The sequence below is a fragment of the Orycteropus afer genome, unplaced genomic scaffold (assembly GCF_000298275.1).
Source record: "Orycteropus afer afer isolate SDZICR_OR568_19922 unplaced genomic scaffold, OryAfe1.0 scaffold00247, whole genome shotgun sequence".
NCBI classification, from domain to species: domain Eukaryota; kingdom Metazoa; phylum Chordata; class Mammalia; order Tubulidentata; family Orycteropodidae; genus Orycteropus; species Orycteropus afer.
This window is the reverse complement of record NW_006921834.1, coordinates 3280470-3298126: the sequence shown is the minus strand read 5'-3', so window position 1 is coordinate 3298126 and position 17657 is coordinate 3280470. Positions and strand designations below refer to the sequence as shown.

Below are 17657 nucleotides of genomic sequence, written 5' to 3'. Positions count from 1 at the left end.
AAGTGAGATACAGAAGGATAAATATTGTATGATTTCACTGGAAATACCTAGAATAAGCAAGTGAATAAAGACTAGAGTTTATTAGTGGTTACCAGGGATGGTGGACGAGGTAGGTGGAGAGGATTACTTCCAGGATACTGAGTTTCTGTTAAGGATGATGAAAAACTTTGGAAACGGATAGTAGTGATGGTTGCACAATATAATTGTTAACGTCACTGAATTGTGTGTGTAAAAATAGTTAAACTGGCAAATGTTTTGATTGTACAAGTTTGTTTTTTCCTTAAATAGTAAATTAAATTCATTTAGAAACTAACTTAAAAGGGACAGAACCAAAATCTTAACCCAAAGACTGTGCTTTTAAAACTTTTTTCCCCACTATACGCTATTGCAAAGGAGCTCTGGTGGGGTAGTGCCTAAGGCATTTGACTGCTAACCAGAAGGCTGGCGGTTCAAACCCACCAGCCACTCCTTGGAAGGAAGGTTGGGCAATCTACTTCTGTAGGGATACCACCTCAGAAACCCAAGGCGGGGTCACTATGAGTCGGATCTGACACGGAGACTGCAGTGTTTTTTTTTTTATATATACTATTGCAAAGGAGCTCTGGTAGCGTTGTGCCTAAGGCATTTGACTATTAACCACAGAAGGTTGGTGGTTCAAAACCCAAGCCACTCCACAGAAGGATGACCATACCCGTAAAGATTTACCACCTCAAAAACTCACTATGAGTTGGAATCAACATGATGGCAGTGTATTTGGTTTTGGCATACACTATTGCAGGAGCTCTGGTGGTGTAGTGGTTAAAGCATTTGGCTGCTAACCTAAAGGTTGGCAGTTTGAACCCACTAGCCACTCCATAAGAGAAAAATGAGACAGTCTGCTTACATAAAGGTTTACATCTTTCGAAACTCTATGGGGGCAGTTCTACTGTGTCCTAAAAGGTCACTGTGATTCTTAGCCACAATCGGAACACCTTGAAGGACTAAGTCGCTGGGGCTCAAGACCACGGTCACTGGTGCCATCAAGCTCAACTGGCATAACATACTACACAAAAACATTGTTCTATATCCTACTTTGGTGAATAGCGAGGGGTTTAAAAGGTTAAAAGCAGCCAACTAAGATACAACTAATGGCCTCTCCTCATCTGGAGCAAAAAAGAGTGGAAAAAATCAAAGATGCATGGAAATAATTGGTCCAAGGGACTAGTGGACAATGGAAACCTTAGCCTACACAACCCTGAGACCAAAGAACTAGATGGGGCCCAGCTACCACTGCCAAGCACTTGGAAAGGGATCCTGTATAGAGTGGGAGAAAAATGTGGAATGAAACTCAAAATCATAAAAAGGATTAGGCTTACAGGTCTGACAGAGACTGGTGCAACTCCTAAGACTATGGGTCCTAGTCACTCTTTTAAGCCTGGAATTGAATTCATTCCCGTGGCTTCCAGCCAAACAATAGGCCTACGAGGTGAAAAATCACACCACAGAGGTACAGTCAACCATGGGAGATCAGAAGGGCAGCATGTGCATAGAGAAAAAGCTCAGAAAACAGGAAAGGGCAGAAGAAAAAAACCACAGGGAGGAACCAGAAAGAGAACTCTTACACTGTGGGGATTGCAATCAACATCACAAAACAAAACGTGTATGAAATGTTGAAAACAAATTTTCACCCAAATCACAAACAGTGTGTGTGGGGGGGAAGGTTGCAATGAGTCAAAGTTGACCTGATAAAAGTGGGTTTTTTTAATACCCTATTATGAAGTCCCTGGGTAGCACAAACAGTTAAGCACTAGCCAAAAGGTTGTTATTCAAACACACCTAGAGGTACTCTGGAAGCCCTGGAGATCTGGATTCAAGTTCACTGCCCTGAAAGCCCTATGGAGTAATAGTGCTCTGTACACATGGGGTCGCCATGAGTTGGAATCAACTCAGTAGCAAGCAACACCCCACTGCGACTCCCTGCAAAGACAGGTCTGGTAACTGACAGACAATGAAAGTTTTTTTATTAGAGGTGGGAGTGGGATCGAGCAGGTGATGGGCCTGGGAGAGAGTCCCAAGGAGCAGAAGTTGGGGCTGTCTCAGTAAAGAGGGGCAGGTCATGAACAGAGCCCCCACCCCCAAGTGGAGGCTCCTGGGCCCGACCAAGCACTGGGCTAAAACGAGGAAACTGGGCATTGACAAAGTACAGAGGGATGTGGGCAATTCGGCCTGTGGACCAGCACTGCAGAGAGAGGAGAAAGAAAAGCCAATCAGAGCTTGTGGCTCAAGGAAGGCCATGTGGCAGAGCCATGTAACAGCCAAGTCTCTGGGCTGCTCCACCCCACCTGTGAGTCTCCCAGCAGCTTGGCCTACTCACCACACTGAGCAGGGCCCCTTTGTTGAAGGAAGGGTGGAAAGCAATAAGCTGGGCATGAGCCCCTGGCTCCCCCTGGATAATGCCACTGGAGGAAGATGGAGAAAAGGTAAGCAGGAAGGGGAAGCAGGAAGGTACAGAATATGGGCCTGGGACAAAAAGGCTGGTGAGGTACCCAGACCTTCTAGTGGCCTGCCCAGCACTTACCAGGGAAGCAGCTCAAACACAGGGCTGTTACGAGTACGAAAAAGGAGAATGACTGGTTTACCATCCTGTACCCGTGGATTTCCTACAAGAAATGGATCCAGGGATTGGGAGGAACCCTAGAGGCAGAATCTCAGGCCAAGGATAGCAGAAAACTGCAGGCCAGGACATGGACACATGCGATCAATGGGGAAGATGGCTGTGGGCTGAGCAGCGCCCTTACTCCTTACCCCTTACCTTTCATGAGCACAGCCAGACGCTCCCCACTGGGGTCCCAGACCATGGAGTGTGCCTCTCCCCCAAGTCTGTGGGCCACAACAATAGGTTGGGAGGGCTCACTGTGGTCCCTCTTACCTTCCTGACACTGGCCTACCCCCACCCACCACTCACCTCTTCTCTCCGTCTGGTGTCTGTACTGTTGTCTCAGACAGATCTGCCACAATCGTTGCCGACTTCGCACCTCCAACATGCCCCTTTCCTTCACCTGGGGATCAGGGCAAGGGCTGTTAAGTGCAGGAAACATGAGCTGCTCACTGGCCCCCTCCCCTTCCTATGACACCCCCTAAGTCCCCTAAGCTTCTGTAATTCTTCTTCAGAGCAGCATTTTGCAGAGGGTTCCTGCTTCCCTGACCACTCCAGATACTCCGTAACCTGAAATATTGCCCCTAACTCACCACACTGTTCTGGGAATGACAAGGAGTAAATCAGTGGTTCCCCCAACACAGTGAACAGCAGTCGGTTTCCATCTGGGCTCCAGCAGCCAGTCTGAGGGAAAGGAGCAAAGGGCAGGGGAAGGGGGTCTACCGGGGAATGTAGGAGGGAAAGTAGTAGAGGAGGCAGGGGCCTGGCTTGGGGGCCCAGGGGCTCAGTGGAACTGCCACTTGCTCCTCAGCTTCTGTGAATCACAATCCCCTCTTACCTGACAGCGCCCGGACAGTGTAGGCCACCTCTCACAGGTCCACATCTGGGCCTCCCAGACTCTAAGCCAGAGAGAGCCAAGTCACAGTTTAGGGCCTCTAAGTTCCAAAACCTGGAATCTAGACTCACTGTCAGTCCCAGGGTCAGGGCAAAAAGTGAAAATGGGCATGTAAGGTTCTGCCTGCCGGAAGCTACAAAAGCAACTCCTTTTCTTGTCCTCCCACTCACCGAAAGACAGCCGAAGGGGTAGTAGCCAGGACTTTGCTGCCATCTGGGGACCAGAGCAGGTTGGTAACCCCACCTCCTCGGAACCAGGGAAGAGGGACACAGGTCTCTGTTGAGACATCCCATACCTAGGAGAGTGAGGGCAGGAGAGAGGCAGAGGAAGCTCAAGCACCCCCACCATCTCTTGCTGACGGTTTGCTGGTCTTTCCAGGAATAAAGAACCAGAAAGGGGAGGAAGCGGGAAAGGGGTCTTAAAACAGGAAGAAACTGGTTTGTTTCCCATTATAGCAAGCTTACTTTTAAATCTGAGCAGTCTGGATGGTGGCAGCTCCTTCACTGGGTAAGTTTAGGACTGAATGTACAATTCGCCCTCTCCTTCCCCAATGATATTTTCCGTCACCAAGAGAAAAACATTCTTTGCTCAAGACTGAGGGGTAGGTGAAATGACCGTGAGGGACATAGGGGACAAACTCACAAGAATAGCAGCATCCACAGGAGAAGCTGAGAGCAGCCGGCCCCCACTGGGAGCCCAAGCCAAGCTGGTGACAGGTGTGTGCCCAGGATGAGAGAGCACTTGGGCACAACCAGAAGAGGGTCTGCCAAGGAAACAGAGGGTGTGGAGTCAGAAGACGACAAGAAAAAAGACCTGTAATTCTATTTCTTTGCCTCCTTCTACTGAAACTTCCCAATTCCAGTGGCCCCTCTGAGCTCAAATCCAGTTTGAGAAAAAGTAGTAATGATCGTGGAAGTTAAAAAAAAAAAAAAAAAGGAAGGGGGCGGTCATTACTAGTTGCGCAGAGAAGAATGAGTGAGCAGCATGTCTCCAAGTCGGTGAAAGAATAAATAGCTTTCATTTCAGCAAGTGAACCTCAGGGAAACGTAACAACCAATAAAGCTAGAAGGTGCCAACTTGGGGAGATGCCACGCCCTATCCTAGGCTAGAGCCCTCTTCCCCAAGGACCACCGAGCCTGGGGCTTGGGATCATCTATGATATTGTCTCAGTATCTTCTTTTTCCAGAGTTATCTGCCACTCCCCAGAATACATCCCACACGACAAAATCTGCCTTTCTGGCTTTCCTTGTCAGAATTAGTCTCCCTCTTCTGTGCTCCCAGAGTTTCCTGCTTCTGTCCTAAAGGTGCTACAGGGGTCGACCCACATCACTAGGCTGGGAACTACCTGAGGGCACCAGCTAACTACTCATTCAGCTTTGTATTTCCAGGGTCACACATTTTTCCTGACAAGTCCAGGTTATGACTTGAATGAATGCTACCTTCTCCTTTTCCCACCTAACCATAACCATTTTTAGCCCCAGTGAGCTCTTATGGGACTGATCTACAACTTGTTCTTTTCAACTTTACAATAAATCACAGCTCTCCTTTCAGGCAGGAGCTCTGGTGGCGTAATGCCTAAGGCATTTGACTGCTAACCAGAAGGCTGGTGGTTCAAACCCATTAACCACTCCTTAGAAGGAAAGTTGGGCAATCTACTTCTGTAGTGATACCACCTCAGAAACCCAAGTAGGGATTGCTATGAGTCAGATCTGACTCGATGGCAGTGAGTTTGGTTTTTTTGGCTCCTTTCAGGCCAGTACATGGAGGTCCATCATTTTGGTTGCCAAGAACTCACCGTGTAGACAAAGAGGTGGGATCCAGGGTCCAGATGAGAATGCAGCTCTGGCAGGCCACAGCCAAGACAGAGGCACTGAGGGGCTTCCAAGCCAGAGCTGCCACGTTTCGCTGCAGCCGGTGCTTCAGGGAGGGGACTATAGTGCTAGAGTGAAAGAGTAAAGGGCTGAGCCAAAGCCAGGACACCAAGGCTCAGGGCACTAAGTGTAGATGAAGAGGGAGTCACAGAAAACTGATTTATCCAGCAGCCACAGGTATGATGGAAATGAGGATAATGTTGTCAAGATTGGGTGGAGACGCATAACGTGGATGAACTTGGAGGACATTATGCTGAGCGAAATAAGTCAGTCACAAAAGGACAAATATTGTATTAGTCCGTTATTGTAAAAGTTAAGGAAAGGTTTATATATTGGAGGACATTTTCTTTGTTGGTTACCAGGGGTGGGAGGGGAGGGGAGGGAATGCTGTTAGATAGATAGAGATAAATATTGATTTGGGTGAAGAGAAGGGCAATGTACCAAATGTGAGTGACCAATATGGCAGCACTGAGGATGAGAAAGACATAGAGAGTTACATGGGCAGTACAGACAACAAATATGAAACCCTTTGCATATACAATACTGAGTTGTCAGTGAAAGCAAACATGGGTATAGGGATGGAAAGATGGGTGAACAAGCTAAACAATTAGGTATGTCTAAATGGAGAGTGTATCCAAGATCATATACAGGGTTGGCAGACAATGGGCCTATAAGTTCATGTGAATGATCAGAATTCCCAGGTGTATAGTAGAGCTGACAAGGGGCAAGGTTATGGTCATTACTTGGTCACAGCCAGCTACCCAGAGGGACCGAGTAGTTGATCCTGCGGGCTTGGGACCATAGTCGCAGGGGACATCAAGCTCAATTGGCATAACATACTATACAAAACACTGTTCCACCTACTACTTTGGCGAGTAGCGACTGGGACCTTAAAAGCTAGGAAGCTGCCATCTAGATGCAACAACAGGTCTCTCCTCGTCAAGAAGAAAGAAGAAAACCAAAATTAATGGGAACAATCAGTCCTAGCGACTGGTACACCATCCGATCTGCAACCTATACAACTATGAGACCAGAAGAACTAGATGGTGCCCAGCTACCACTGCCATCCACTTGGAAGGGATGTAGGAGATCCTGCATAAAGAGGGAGAACAATGTGGTACAAAACTCACAATCATTTGGAGGCAAAAAAAGGTGGGGACCAGGTTTGCTGGTCCAATGGAGCCTGGTGTAACCACTGAGACTATGGCCCCTAGCTGCCCTTCAGGTCTGGAATTGAACCCACAACTGTGGTTTCCAGCCAAACAAAGTACAGGCATGTGAGTTAAACATTTACCTCAAGTAGACACACGCCCTGGAGAGAACAATCATGGGAGAAGGAAGGGCTGCTTATGCACAGGGAGATAGCTCAGGGTGCAGAAGAGTATGAAGGGATGGACACTGGGAGGAGGTAACTATGGGGAGGAAGTGGGAGGGGAGCTGCTGCATTGTAAATTTTGGTCAATGACATGAGACAAAGTATATGTGAACTGCTGTATGAAAAGTGAATTTACTCTATAAATCTTCACCCAAATCCTAAAAAAAAAAAAAAAAATCAAAAAAAAAAAAAAAAAAAAGATTGGGTGGAGAAAGCAAATACACCCAGTTATGAAGCCTCCCTGACCCCAGTTCTGGAAGGAGCCCTGGAAAACAGGATCAGGAACTAAAGGACTAGTAGTTCCCTTCCCCTATGATCTGGGACCAAGGCTAAAAAGGAGGGGAGGCTGACCTATGTGTACAGAAGAGTCAGAGCTTCCTGGTACACCCTCATATACCTGTTGGCATTATATACACGGATTGAGTCATCTAGCAGGGCCACCGCAAACTTGTTGGTGTGGGGATGCCACGCGAAGACCCGCAAACAGCAGTTGTTCCTGGACAGGAGTGAGCATGAAGTGTGAACCTGGCCCTTCACCTACCCACACCCCAGCCCGGCTGTTCAGAATCCCTTTCACGTGAGGAGATGGTAGTTTTTTCTTTTCCCTTCTTTTTTTAGGAGGGTAGGAGGAACGAGAGAATATGGTGAACAGTCAGGATGGGGTGGGGGGAGTCTCTGATTCAGGACTTGCTTCCCACAAAAGTCCCCGAACTTGTACACTCACCAGTTTGTGACTTGGGCAAATTCAGCAATCATATCTTCACTCCTAAGCTGTAAAGACAGCCAGACAGAGGACACACTAGGACAAAGGTAGCTCATCCCTTCAATGTGCCCAATGGGGAGACAGATACTCCCATCCTCTGTGGTCTCCCCCCTCCCTGACTGTTCCCACCCAACACCAACCTTGAGATGGGGGGGACACGGACACACGGACACACACACACACACACACACACACACAGGGGCAGAGAAAAAGCCAACTTACAGACAGATGGGGAAATAGGGACCCATGGAGGGAGGCGGCCCATCGATAAAGTGCCAGTGCCCAGCTGGATGCCGTCTTCACCCACTCAAACACTGCGGGGTTGAGGAAGCAGCTGTGATTCAACTGTTCCCAGGGCCCTTACCAGGCACCCTCTTTGACCAGGGATGAGCAGGGACAAGCACTACCCAGGTCCTGCCCAGTAAGTGCTCTGGACACCTCACTCGGGATGCGTACACTGGGTTAAGTGAGCAGCTAGGTAGAGGGAGAAGAGAAGATGACACCCATGCAGACAACTTGGCCAGGACAAACAGTGTTAAAGTGAAGGGGCTAGGCTAAGAGGTGTTGGGGTGAGGAAGTTCAAGGAGAATCTGGAAGGGAGATACTAGCCACAACATTAGAGAAGGCTGAGGAAAAAATAGTTACCTTCTTCCTCTGAGTTTGCAATTTCATTCAGCACCCCAAAAAGGCCCACATCACGCCTGATAAGGAGAGGAAGCTGTGAGTCAGACTCCTCTAATTTTTTCAATCCTCCCTCTACAGATTCATTCACTCAATAAACACATATAAAAAAGCAAGAGCACTCACAGTTTATTGTATGTCAGTTATGCCTCATTAACAAAAAAACATGGTTAGCATTTAAGACCTCCCCCAAAGAAAGAAAGAAAAAGTTCCCATAGTAAGTGTGCCTAACAGCATATAAATGTCGACAGGTATTATAGACTGAATTGTGGCCCCAAAAACTATGTGTCAGCTTGACTGGGCCATGACTCTAAGTGATGTGGCACTTATGGAATGATGTACTCATCTCTCATGACATGACATATGATGTGCTCAGCTCATCAGTGGTGATACAGCGCCTTTCATCAGGACACAGCCCTGATCTGATGTAATGGGAGCTTCCCTGGGGTGTGGCTCACATCATCTTTTATCTTACAAGGGACAAAAGGAGAAAGCAGCCAGCAGAGAGAAAGAGAGCAACCGACTGCCACCTTGAAAGAAGAGCCAGGAGTGCAGTGCGTTCTTTGAACATGTAGTTCCTACACTGGGACCCTCCTAGACCCAGAAGTTGATGACAAACACATTGACATCTCCGAGAAATGTCAACCCCATGGATGCTGAAAGGAACTAAGGACCTTCCTCCTAAATGGTGAGCCAACAGAGAGCAAAAGCCTTCCCCTAGAGCTGGTAGCCTGACTTTAGACTTCTACCCTCCTAAACTATGAGAGAATAAAATTTGTTTGTTAAAGCCATCCACTTGTTATTTCTGCACTAGGGAACTAAGGCTGATAAAAATCGGGTATCTCACTGGGAAGCAATTCTGTGTGTGAGTTCTTAAGTCAGACAAATTGAACTCAAACTCTAGACTCTCTGCTTCCTACGTAGGTGCTCTCGAAAGAGTTACTTAACTTGCCAGTGTCTCAGTTTCTTCATCTGAAAAATCAGGGTTAAGAGGGTTAAATGAAAGATAAGTTCTCATGAAGTACTGGTGTGCAGTTAGTACTCAATAAATGTAATTTGTGAAGGAAATTTTCTTTGTTGGTTACCAGGGAAAGGAAGAGACGGAAGGGAAAACTGCTAGATAGCTAAGAGAAAAGGCAATATACTAAAAGTGAGTAACCAACACAATAACATTAAGGAAAAGGAAGACACAAGGAGGTACACAAGAAGTACAGACAGCAAAGATAAACACTTCTATATACACAATACTGCATTATTAGTAATAAAAAAAAAAAAAAACTCACTGCCATCAAGTCGTTTACGACTCATAGTAACCCCCATTGGGTTTCCAAGGCTATAAATCTTTACAGAGGTAGATTGCCCCGTCTTTCTTCAGTGGAGTGGCTGGTGGGTTTGAACCGCTGATCTTCCGGTTAGCAGTCAAGTACCTTATCCACTGTGCCACCAGAGCTCCTTGTTATCAGTAATACCAAACATTAATACATAGGTATAGAGGCTAAATGACCAAGTATGTCTAGGCAAAACAGAATATACCCATGACCATATATAATTTTGGCAGATGATTACTTCTCCATACGTATTTGTATGTGCTATAAGAGTGTCCATATATATAATAAACCTAATGGGAGAAAGTTATGATAACTTCTAAGCCACAGCCAAACACCCTGAAGGAGTGAGTCACTGGGACCATGGTCGCAAGGAACATCAAGCTCAACTGGCATAACATACTACACAAAAACGTTGTTCTACATCCTGCTTTGATAAGTAGCAACTAGGGTCTTAAAAGCAGCCATCTAATAGAGCTCACAAGGGACAAGGTTTAGTTACTTCTTGGCCACAGCCAGCTACCCACAACAGGCAAGTAATTGGAACTGTGGGCTCAGGACCATAGTCTCAGGGGACATCAAGCTCAACTGGCATAACATACAACACAAAAACACTGTTCCACATCCTACTTTGGAGATAGTGAGTAGGATCTTAAAAGCTTGCAAGTGGCCATCTAGATGCCACGATGGGTCTCTCCTCGTCCAAAGCAAAGAAGAATGAAGAAAACCAAAGACAAATGGAAACAATTAGTCCAAGCAACTGGTACATCATGTGATCCTCAGCCTATATGACTGTGAGACCAGTGGTCCCCGGCTACCACTGTCAAGCACTCAGAGGGGGATCTATGTAGAAGATCCTGGGTAGAATGGGAGAATCATGTGGAACAAAACTCACAATCATTTAAAAACAAAAAAAGGGACCAGGTCTGCTGGTCTGATAGGGCCTGGTGGAACCACTGACACTATGGCCTCTAGCTGCCCTTCAGGTCTGGAACTGAACCCACTCCTGTGGCTTCCAGCCAAACAAAAGACAGGCATATGAGCTGAACATTTACATTAGGTAGATATGCTCCTTAGAGAGATCAATCATGGAAGAATAGAAGGGCTATGTATGCATATGGAGAGAGCTCAGGGGGCAGGAATGCATGGGAGGAAAAGACACAAGGAAGAGGTAACTATAGGGAGGAAGTGGGAGGGGAGCTGTTGCATTGTGGGAAATTGCAGTCAATGTTGTGAGACAGTGTATGTGAGCTACTGTACGGAAAGTGAATTTTCTCTGTAAACTTTCACCCTAATCACAAAAATTAAAAAAAAAAAAAAAAAAAAGCAGCCACCTAAGATACAACAATTGTTTTCTCTGCATCAAGAGCAAAGAACAATGAAGAAAACCAAAGATACATGGAAACAATTAGTCCAAGGGACTAGTGGACCATGCAAACCTCAGCCTACATGACCCTGAGACCAGAACTAGATGGTAGCTGGCTACTACCACTGTCAACCACTCAGAAAGGGATCAAAGTATGAGAGCCTGCATGCCCATGGCTTCCAGCCAAACAACAAACACGCACATAGGATGAACATTTACATCAGGTAGATACACTCCTTAGAACAATCAATCATGGGAGAACACAAGGGCAGTATTTGCACAGGGAGATAGCACAGAGAGCAGAAATGCATCTGAAAGAAAAACACAGGCAAGAGGTAACTACAGGGAGGAAGTGGAAAAAGAGCTGTTACACTGTGCAAGATTGCAGTCAATGTCAATGTCATGTAATAAAATTTTATGAATTGCTGTATGGAAATGAAGTTACTCTGTAAACTTTCACCCAAATCACAACAACAACAAAAAAAACCTGGACAAAGTAGGAGAAAAATGTGAAACAAAACTCAAAATTGTAAAAAAGACCAGGCTTACTGGTCTGATAAGGGGTTTTGGTGGTGTAGTAGATAAGGCATTTGGCTGCTAACCAAAAGGTCACCAGTTCAAACTCACCAGCCACTCCATAGAAGGAAGATGGGGTGATCTACTTCCGTAAAGACTTACCACCTTGGAAACCCAATGGGGATCGTTACGAGTCGGAATCGACTCAATAGCAGTGAGTTTAATTTTTGATCTTACTGGTCTGATAGACTGGTAAAACCCCTGAAGACTAGGATGAATTCTTAGAAATGAAGTTGCCCCTAGTGACCTTTAGGGCCCCGAATTGAACTCACTCCTGTGGCTTCTAGCCACAAATATATAAAGTGAACATTTACACCAGGCAGATACACTCCTTAGAACAATCAACCATGGGAGACCAGAAGGGCAGTAATTGCACAGGGAGACAGCTCAGGGGGCAGGAGTGCACAGGCAAGGAGGGCACAGGGAAAGAGTAACCAGAGAGAGGGACTGGGAAGACAGCTGTTATATTATGAAGCTTGCAATCAATGTCATGGAACAAAGTGTTTATGAACTGTTGTATGGAAAATGAATTCCTCTGTTAACTTTCATCCAAATCCCAATTAAATAAATATAAGTTGCAATTACAAAAAACAAAGGCACTCACATTCAATGAATGCCAACTATGTTATACCAAAAAAAAAAAAACAACAAAACAACTCACTGCCCTCAAGTCGGATCCGACTCATAGCAACCCCTCCTTGGGTTTCTGAGGCAGTATCACTATGGAAGTAGATTGCCCAATCTTCCGTCCAAGGAGTGGCTGGTGGGTTTGAACTGCCAGCCTTCTGGTTAGCAGTCAAATGCCTTACGCACTATGCCACCCAAGCTCCTAACTATGTTATAGGTACTTTATATATTGTTCTTTCATTTAATTTCATTTAGTTATCTTCTGAATAACTTTATGCCCAAAGATGAAGCAACTAAGGCTCAGAGCTCTTTTAAAGCTTTGTGAGCAGGTCAAGAAGTTAGGATTGTCCTAAGACAGTGAATGGAAAGCCATGGAAAGGTTTTTAAGCAGAGGACTAAACTGATTACAGTAACATTTGAGAAAGATCAGTCTGGCTATAGAATGCAGGGGTCAAGAACGAAGGAGATCAGTTACAAAGGTACTTCAGGAATCTAGAAGAAACATGAAAAGTGGCCTGAACCAGTGGGAATGGAGATTTGAGAGAGATTTAGGAACTGAAATGATGAAGATATGAGTACTAATTAGACATGGATAGTGAGGGAGAGGGAGCCCTGGTAGCGTAGTGCCTAAGGCATTTGACTGCTAACCAGAAGACTGGCAGTTCAAACTCACCAGCCACTCCTCGGAAGGAAGGCTGGGCAATCTATTTCCATAGTGATACCACCTTGGAAACCCAAGGAGGGGTCACTATGAGTTGGGTCCAACTCAACAGCACATAACAACAACAACAGTGAGGGAGAAAGGATTGTCAAGGGTAACACCTGGGTAATAATTATCATAGCTAACACTGCTTGAGTATTTACAAGGTGCCAGATGCTGGGCTAAGTGCTTCACATGCATTATCTAATTTAGTCATCACCACAGCAATAGGTATAGGTGTCATCTGCATTTTTAGATGAACGATCAGAAGCATAAAGAGGCTAATTAATATGACCAAGGTGACCCACAAGTAAGCAGCAGAGCCAGGATCCAACTCCAGGTTCTCTGCACCGAGCTACACTCAAACACCTGCTCCTGAATGAATCGTAAAGCTGTGCTTTGAGCTAGCAAACCCAGGAAAGAAGGTTTGGAGAGGGAAATGAAGGGACTAGTATTGAAGATATGTGAAGCCTATGGAATATTCAACTTGGGATATTTGGCAGACAAGTGAACATCCAGGAGCATCAATCAGAAGTCCAAGGAGAAAAGGCAGTATTCATGAAGAGGGCTAGTACACAGCCCCAGGAACACCAAAATTTAAGGGATATGAGGAAGAAGACAGAGAGAAAAAGCTGGGAAGTAGTAACCAGACAGGCAAAAGGCGAGAAAGAGCCCAGCACTGAATGGCTTTTTAAGCAATGAACTGATGTATAACTTCTCTCACACAGAGACATGCAAATTAAACTGTACTGCAATACAAATTACCAGCGTTTGATAATACACGTGGTGGGAAACAGGTGCTTTCATACATTGCTAGTGGGGCTGTAAATACGTACAACTTGAACAGAGGACTAGCTGGCAGCAGCTCAGAAAATTACAAATGGACATACCCTTTGAACCCAGCAACTTCATTCCTAGGTTTTCATCCTACAGATGAAGGTACTAATAGCTAACAATTGAAAGGATTAATATGTGCCAGGCACTGTTCTCTAAGTGCTTTATGTCTACTCATTTAACTGTCACTACAACCTTGTAAGATAGGATTCATTGTACAGTTGAGGACACTGAGGGACAAAGTGATTAAGTTACTTGTCCAAGGTCACACAGCTAGAAAGTGGCACAGCCAGGAACTGAACTCAGACAGTGGGGCTCCACTCCCATTTGTGTGAAATGAATGATCTAGTATCTGAGATTATTCAATGCAACCTTAGCTCAAACCTAGCTGAGGTTCAGGTAAAGGCTCAGAATTGGTAAGAACATGAGGTGGGGACAGGCGCCAGGGAGCAGCTAATACGATCAAACCAGAAAGGAAGAATGGCAAGTCATTAGAGATGAAAAAGAACTACTGCTACACAACTTTGAGGTCCACAATAAGGAATGATACTTTGATATGATTAATCGTATGTGGTTCTGAGCAAGACAGAGTTCGGATGAAACAGCCTTTTGGAGAGCAGCCCAAAACAGAGGGACAGTAACCTCATTTTCCCCAGATCAGCAGGCCTTAGCCCAGGAGACCCTTTGCCATGCCTCACCAAATATTAATGCATCTCTTCCAGACGCGTTCCCGGTGGTGGATGAAAGCAGTTCTTGTGCTATGGTCTAGCCGCCCAGGAGTCTTCAGGGGATCCTTAGCCAAGTGTAGGACGGGAAGGTTGATCCACTAAAGCTCAGAAGTTAGAGGTGTGACAGTAAGTCAGACTATTCCCCAGATCTCTGCTGAACTCCTTGCCATCTTCAACCCATGGCTGGGCTAAGGATAAGAGGCCCCGGAGATCTGTTTCTAATTTCAACAAGTTTAACACCCGTAGAAGTGGGAAACAGGTCTTAGCTCTTTCTCACATGGAAAACGCTCGATAAATACAAATTTCCATTCCCTTCCAAGAAACACCAGGGAAAAATACGTTACAGGTTGTGCAGTACCAGTTTTCGTACTGTCCCCAAATTTTCAATACCGTCCCTGGCTTCATCTACTCTGTTCCTACTTTTCTCCTGCACTTTCACATCCCCTGTATTCTCCCTCGTTCTCTCCATCCCCCTAAGCACAAATCACAACTCCTTAGCCTTCTCAGCATCCTTATCCTTCAGTGCCTCTCCTGAAACATATTTGAGCCCCTTCTACTCTCTCGCCTCGGCTAAGATGTTTGCAGCCCACCAATCTTTCCCGTTCCCATCATGGTGTCTCGGTCCCCTCCCTCCTCGCCCTGGCCACCTGGCCCCGGAAATCCGGAGGCGGACTCTCATAGCTATTCCCTGTCACCAGATCGTTATTGTGCTCGTATAGGGTTACTTGACCCCTGGGCGGCGGCGGCGGAAACACCCCCAGGGAGCACATCTTGCTGGCCCGGGGATTGTCTGAAGTTGGCAAACTCTAGGTCCGCGCCGGCGCAAACTCAGTTCCTTTGACTCTCAGTTCCCGGGCTAGATTCGGATGCGGACGGGTAGCCAAAGGAGACAAACAGCCAACAAACCGCCACGGAAGTAAAGGAAACAGTAACGGGGAAGAAGGGCAAGTGAGCGGTCCCCGGGCCGACCTCTGGAGCTTCCTCGCGCGCCTCCTGTTGGCCGGAGGAGGGCAGCGCGAGCGCGTCCGCAGGGCCAATCCCCTGGTTAAAGGGATCGAACGGTTTTTGTTTTTTTTTCTGTCTGACTGCTTTTTTTTCCCAGCTTGGAATACCCAAACACGTTCCCCCACTCTCTCAGCGTTTGGAAAACCCAAATTAAACCACGTTCAGGTAAATAGCTAATTCAACCCTCCCAGGCCTGTGGATTTCCTGGAGGAAAATACAGGCAGCTGGCTGGAAAGCTCAGAGAAAAGCCTCCAGGAGGGGAAACCTTGGAAGGGACAGTACTGTCCCTACAGGAACTCAAGGACCTACAGGGTTAGGTGTCCTTGAAGGGAAAGTGGGAACAGATGGAAAACAGTAACATTTTTTGAGTACTTGTGTTGTCCTTTGTTGGCATCAATCGGTTCAGGCTCATAGCGATCTTAAGTAAAAACAGAACAAACATTGCCCAGAACATTGTTCAGTCCTGGCCATTTTAAACGTTGTTCAGTCCTGTGCCATTTTATTATGATAAAGCTTATATAATCTTTACAACGCCATGAGTTATGTACTGTTATTATGTCACAACGAGGAAACTGAAGCAGAGAGCTTAGAACTAGAATGATCAAAATCAGGCATTCTGGCTTCAGAATCAAAGTGAGATTGGTCTTTCTCTACCTCCAAAAGATGGCACTAAAACTAGAGTCTAAGGCAGCAACAGGGCTCCTCTTCCTACAGCTGTGTGACTTTGGAAACATCATTGAGTTATCTGAGGCTCAGTTTTCCTTGTTTGCAAAGTATACTCATTATTATACATGCAAAATAATGAAAGTGAAACCATTTAATGTAAATTGTAAAGTATTAAACAGAAGTCAGAGATGAGAAGCCATACCTCTGCTCTTAACTAGGTGACCTTCGGCATTGATTCATTAATTAAACACATATTAATGAGTGATTTGAAGGGCCATACTCTGGGGATACAGAAATGTATAAGGCATAGTACCCACTGCCCTGGGAACTCTGGTAGCATAGTGCCTAAGGCACTTGACTGCTAACCAGAAGGCTGGTGGTTCAAACCTACCAGCCACTCCTCGGAAGGAAGGGTGGGCAATCTACTTCCGTAGTGATACCGCCTCAGGAACCCAAGGAGGGGTGGCTATGAGTAGGGTCCGACTCGACGGCATATAACAACAACGACCCACTGCCCAGTAGCTAGGGGTATTCTAGTGCCAGTATTCTTGGATTTTGTGTCTGCTCCTTCTTTCTGCCTGAAAAGTGTCCCCCAAAAGAGTAATTCCTGGGTCAGAAAGCAAAGAGCTCCAAGGAAATGCTCTTCACCTGACAGGAGGCCTAGTGAGTTGCCTCTAATGTCCCCACGCCCACTGCATCAATTCCAACTCACAGCAACCCCCACTGGGTTCCCAAGGCTATAAATCTTAACAGAAGTAGATTGCCTCATCTTCCTCCCGGATGGTGGGTTTGGACCGTTGACCTTCAGGTTAGCAGCCAAATGCCTTACCCACTACACCACCAGAGCTTCTTACCTCTAATGTAGTATTTCTCAAATATTAATGAACATATGAATCATCTAGATATTTCTTAAATGAAGATTCTGGGGTGGAGTTCTGAGTCTGAGTTTCCAAAAAGCCCCAAGGTGATAACTGCACAAACTGCCTTTGTTAAGTGCCTGCCATAGAGTCAGTTCGACTCAAAATGAAACAATGCCCAGTCTTGTGCCATCTTCAGAATCGTTGCTGTTTGAGGCCATTTTGGCAGCCACTGTGTCAATCCATCACACTGAGCATCTCCCTCTCTTTCACAGATCTTCTACATTGCTAAGCATACTGTCCTTTGCCAGGGACTGGTCCCTCTGATAACATGTCCAAAGTACGTGAGACAAACTCTCACCATCCTCGCTTCTAAGGAACATTCTGGCTCTGCTTCTTCCAAGATAGATTTGTTCATTCTTCTGGCAGTTCATAGTATATTCAATATTCTTCACCAACACCATAATTCAAATACATCAATTCCTCCTTGGTCTTTCTTATTAACTGTCAAGCTCTCACATGTATATGAAGTGATTGAAAATACCATGGCCTGGGTCAGGAGCACCTTAGTCCTGTAAGTGCCGTCTTTGCTTTTATATGTCTCTGTGTGTGTGTGTGTGTGTGCTGACTTCTTCCTTATTGTATGTTGCCTTCTCCTTCACCAAAATTAATATGTGTATGCCCTGTAGTTGGGCACTCTGGTGGCGTAGTGCCTAAGGTATTTGACTGCTAACCAGAAGGCTGGCAGTTCAA

At 46.0% G+C, this 17657-nt stretch overlaps 1 protein-coding gene across 1 annotated transcript; it reads right to left on the bottom strand.

Annotated features, from left to right (window-relative positions):
- Positions 1–2002: 2002 nt before the first annotated feature.
- Positions 2003–15146, bottom strand: AAAS (aladin WD repeat nucleoporin). The gene is made up of 16 exons (XM_007949609.1): positions 15024–15146; positions 14347–14474; positions 8185–8240; positions 7762–7853; positions 7501–7547; positions 7174–7272; positions 5326–5469; positions 4173–4293; positions 3701–3825; positions 3474–3534; positions 3229–3319; positions 2945–3038; positions 2792–2859; positions 2558–2639; positions 2354–2438; positions 2003–2218 (listed from the first exon to the last, which is right to left on the bottom strand). The coding sequence occupies exons 1-16, from the start codon at positions 15144–15146 to the stop codon at positions 2003–2005; spliced, it is 1632 nt and encodes a 543-aa protein (XP_007947800.1).
- Between the last annotated feature and the right edge of the window lie 2511 nt (positions 15147–17657).

Coding starts and splice junctions, on each gene's coding strand:
- AAAS (XM_007949609.1), bottom strand. CDS start 15,146: ATGTGCTCCCTGGGGGTGTTTCCGCCGCCGCCGCCCAGGGGTCAAGTA. Junction 8,241..14,346: donor AAGAGATGCATTAATATTTG/GTGAGGCATGGC, acceptor TCTCCTTATCAG/GCGTGATGTGGGCCTTTTTG. Junction 2,860..2,944: donor ACACCAGACGGAGAGAAGAG/GTGAGTGGTGGG, acceptor TGTGGCCCACAG/ACTTGGGGGAGAGGCACACT.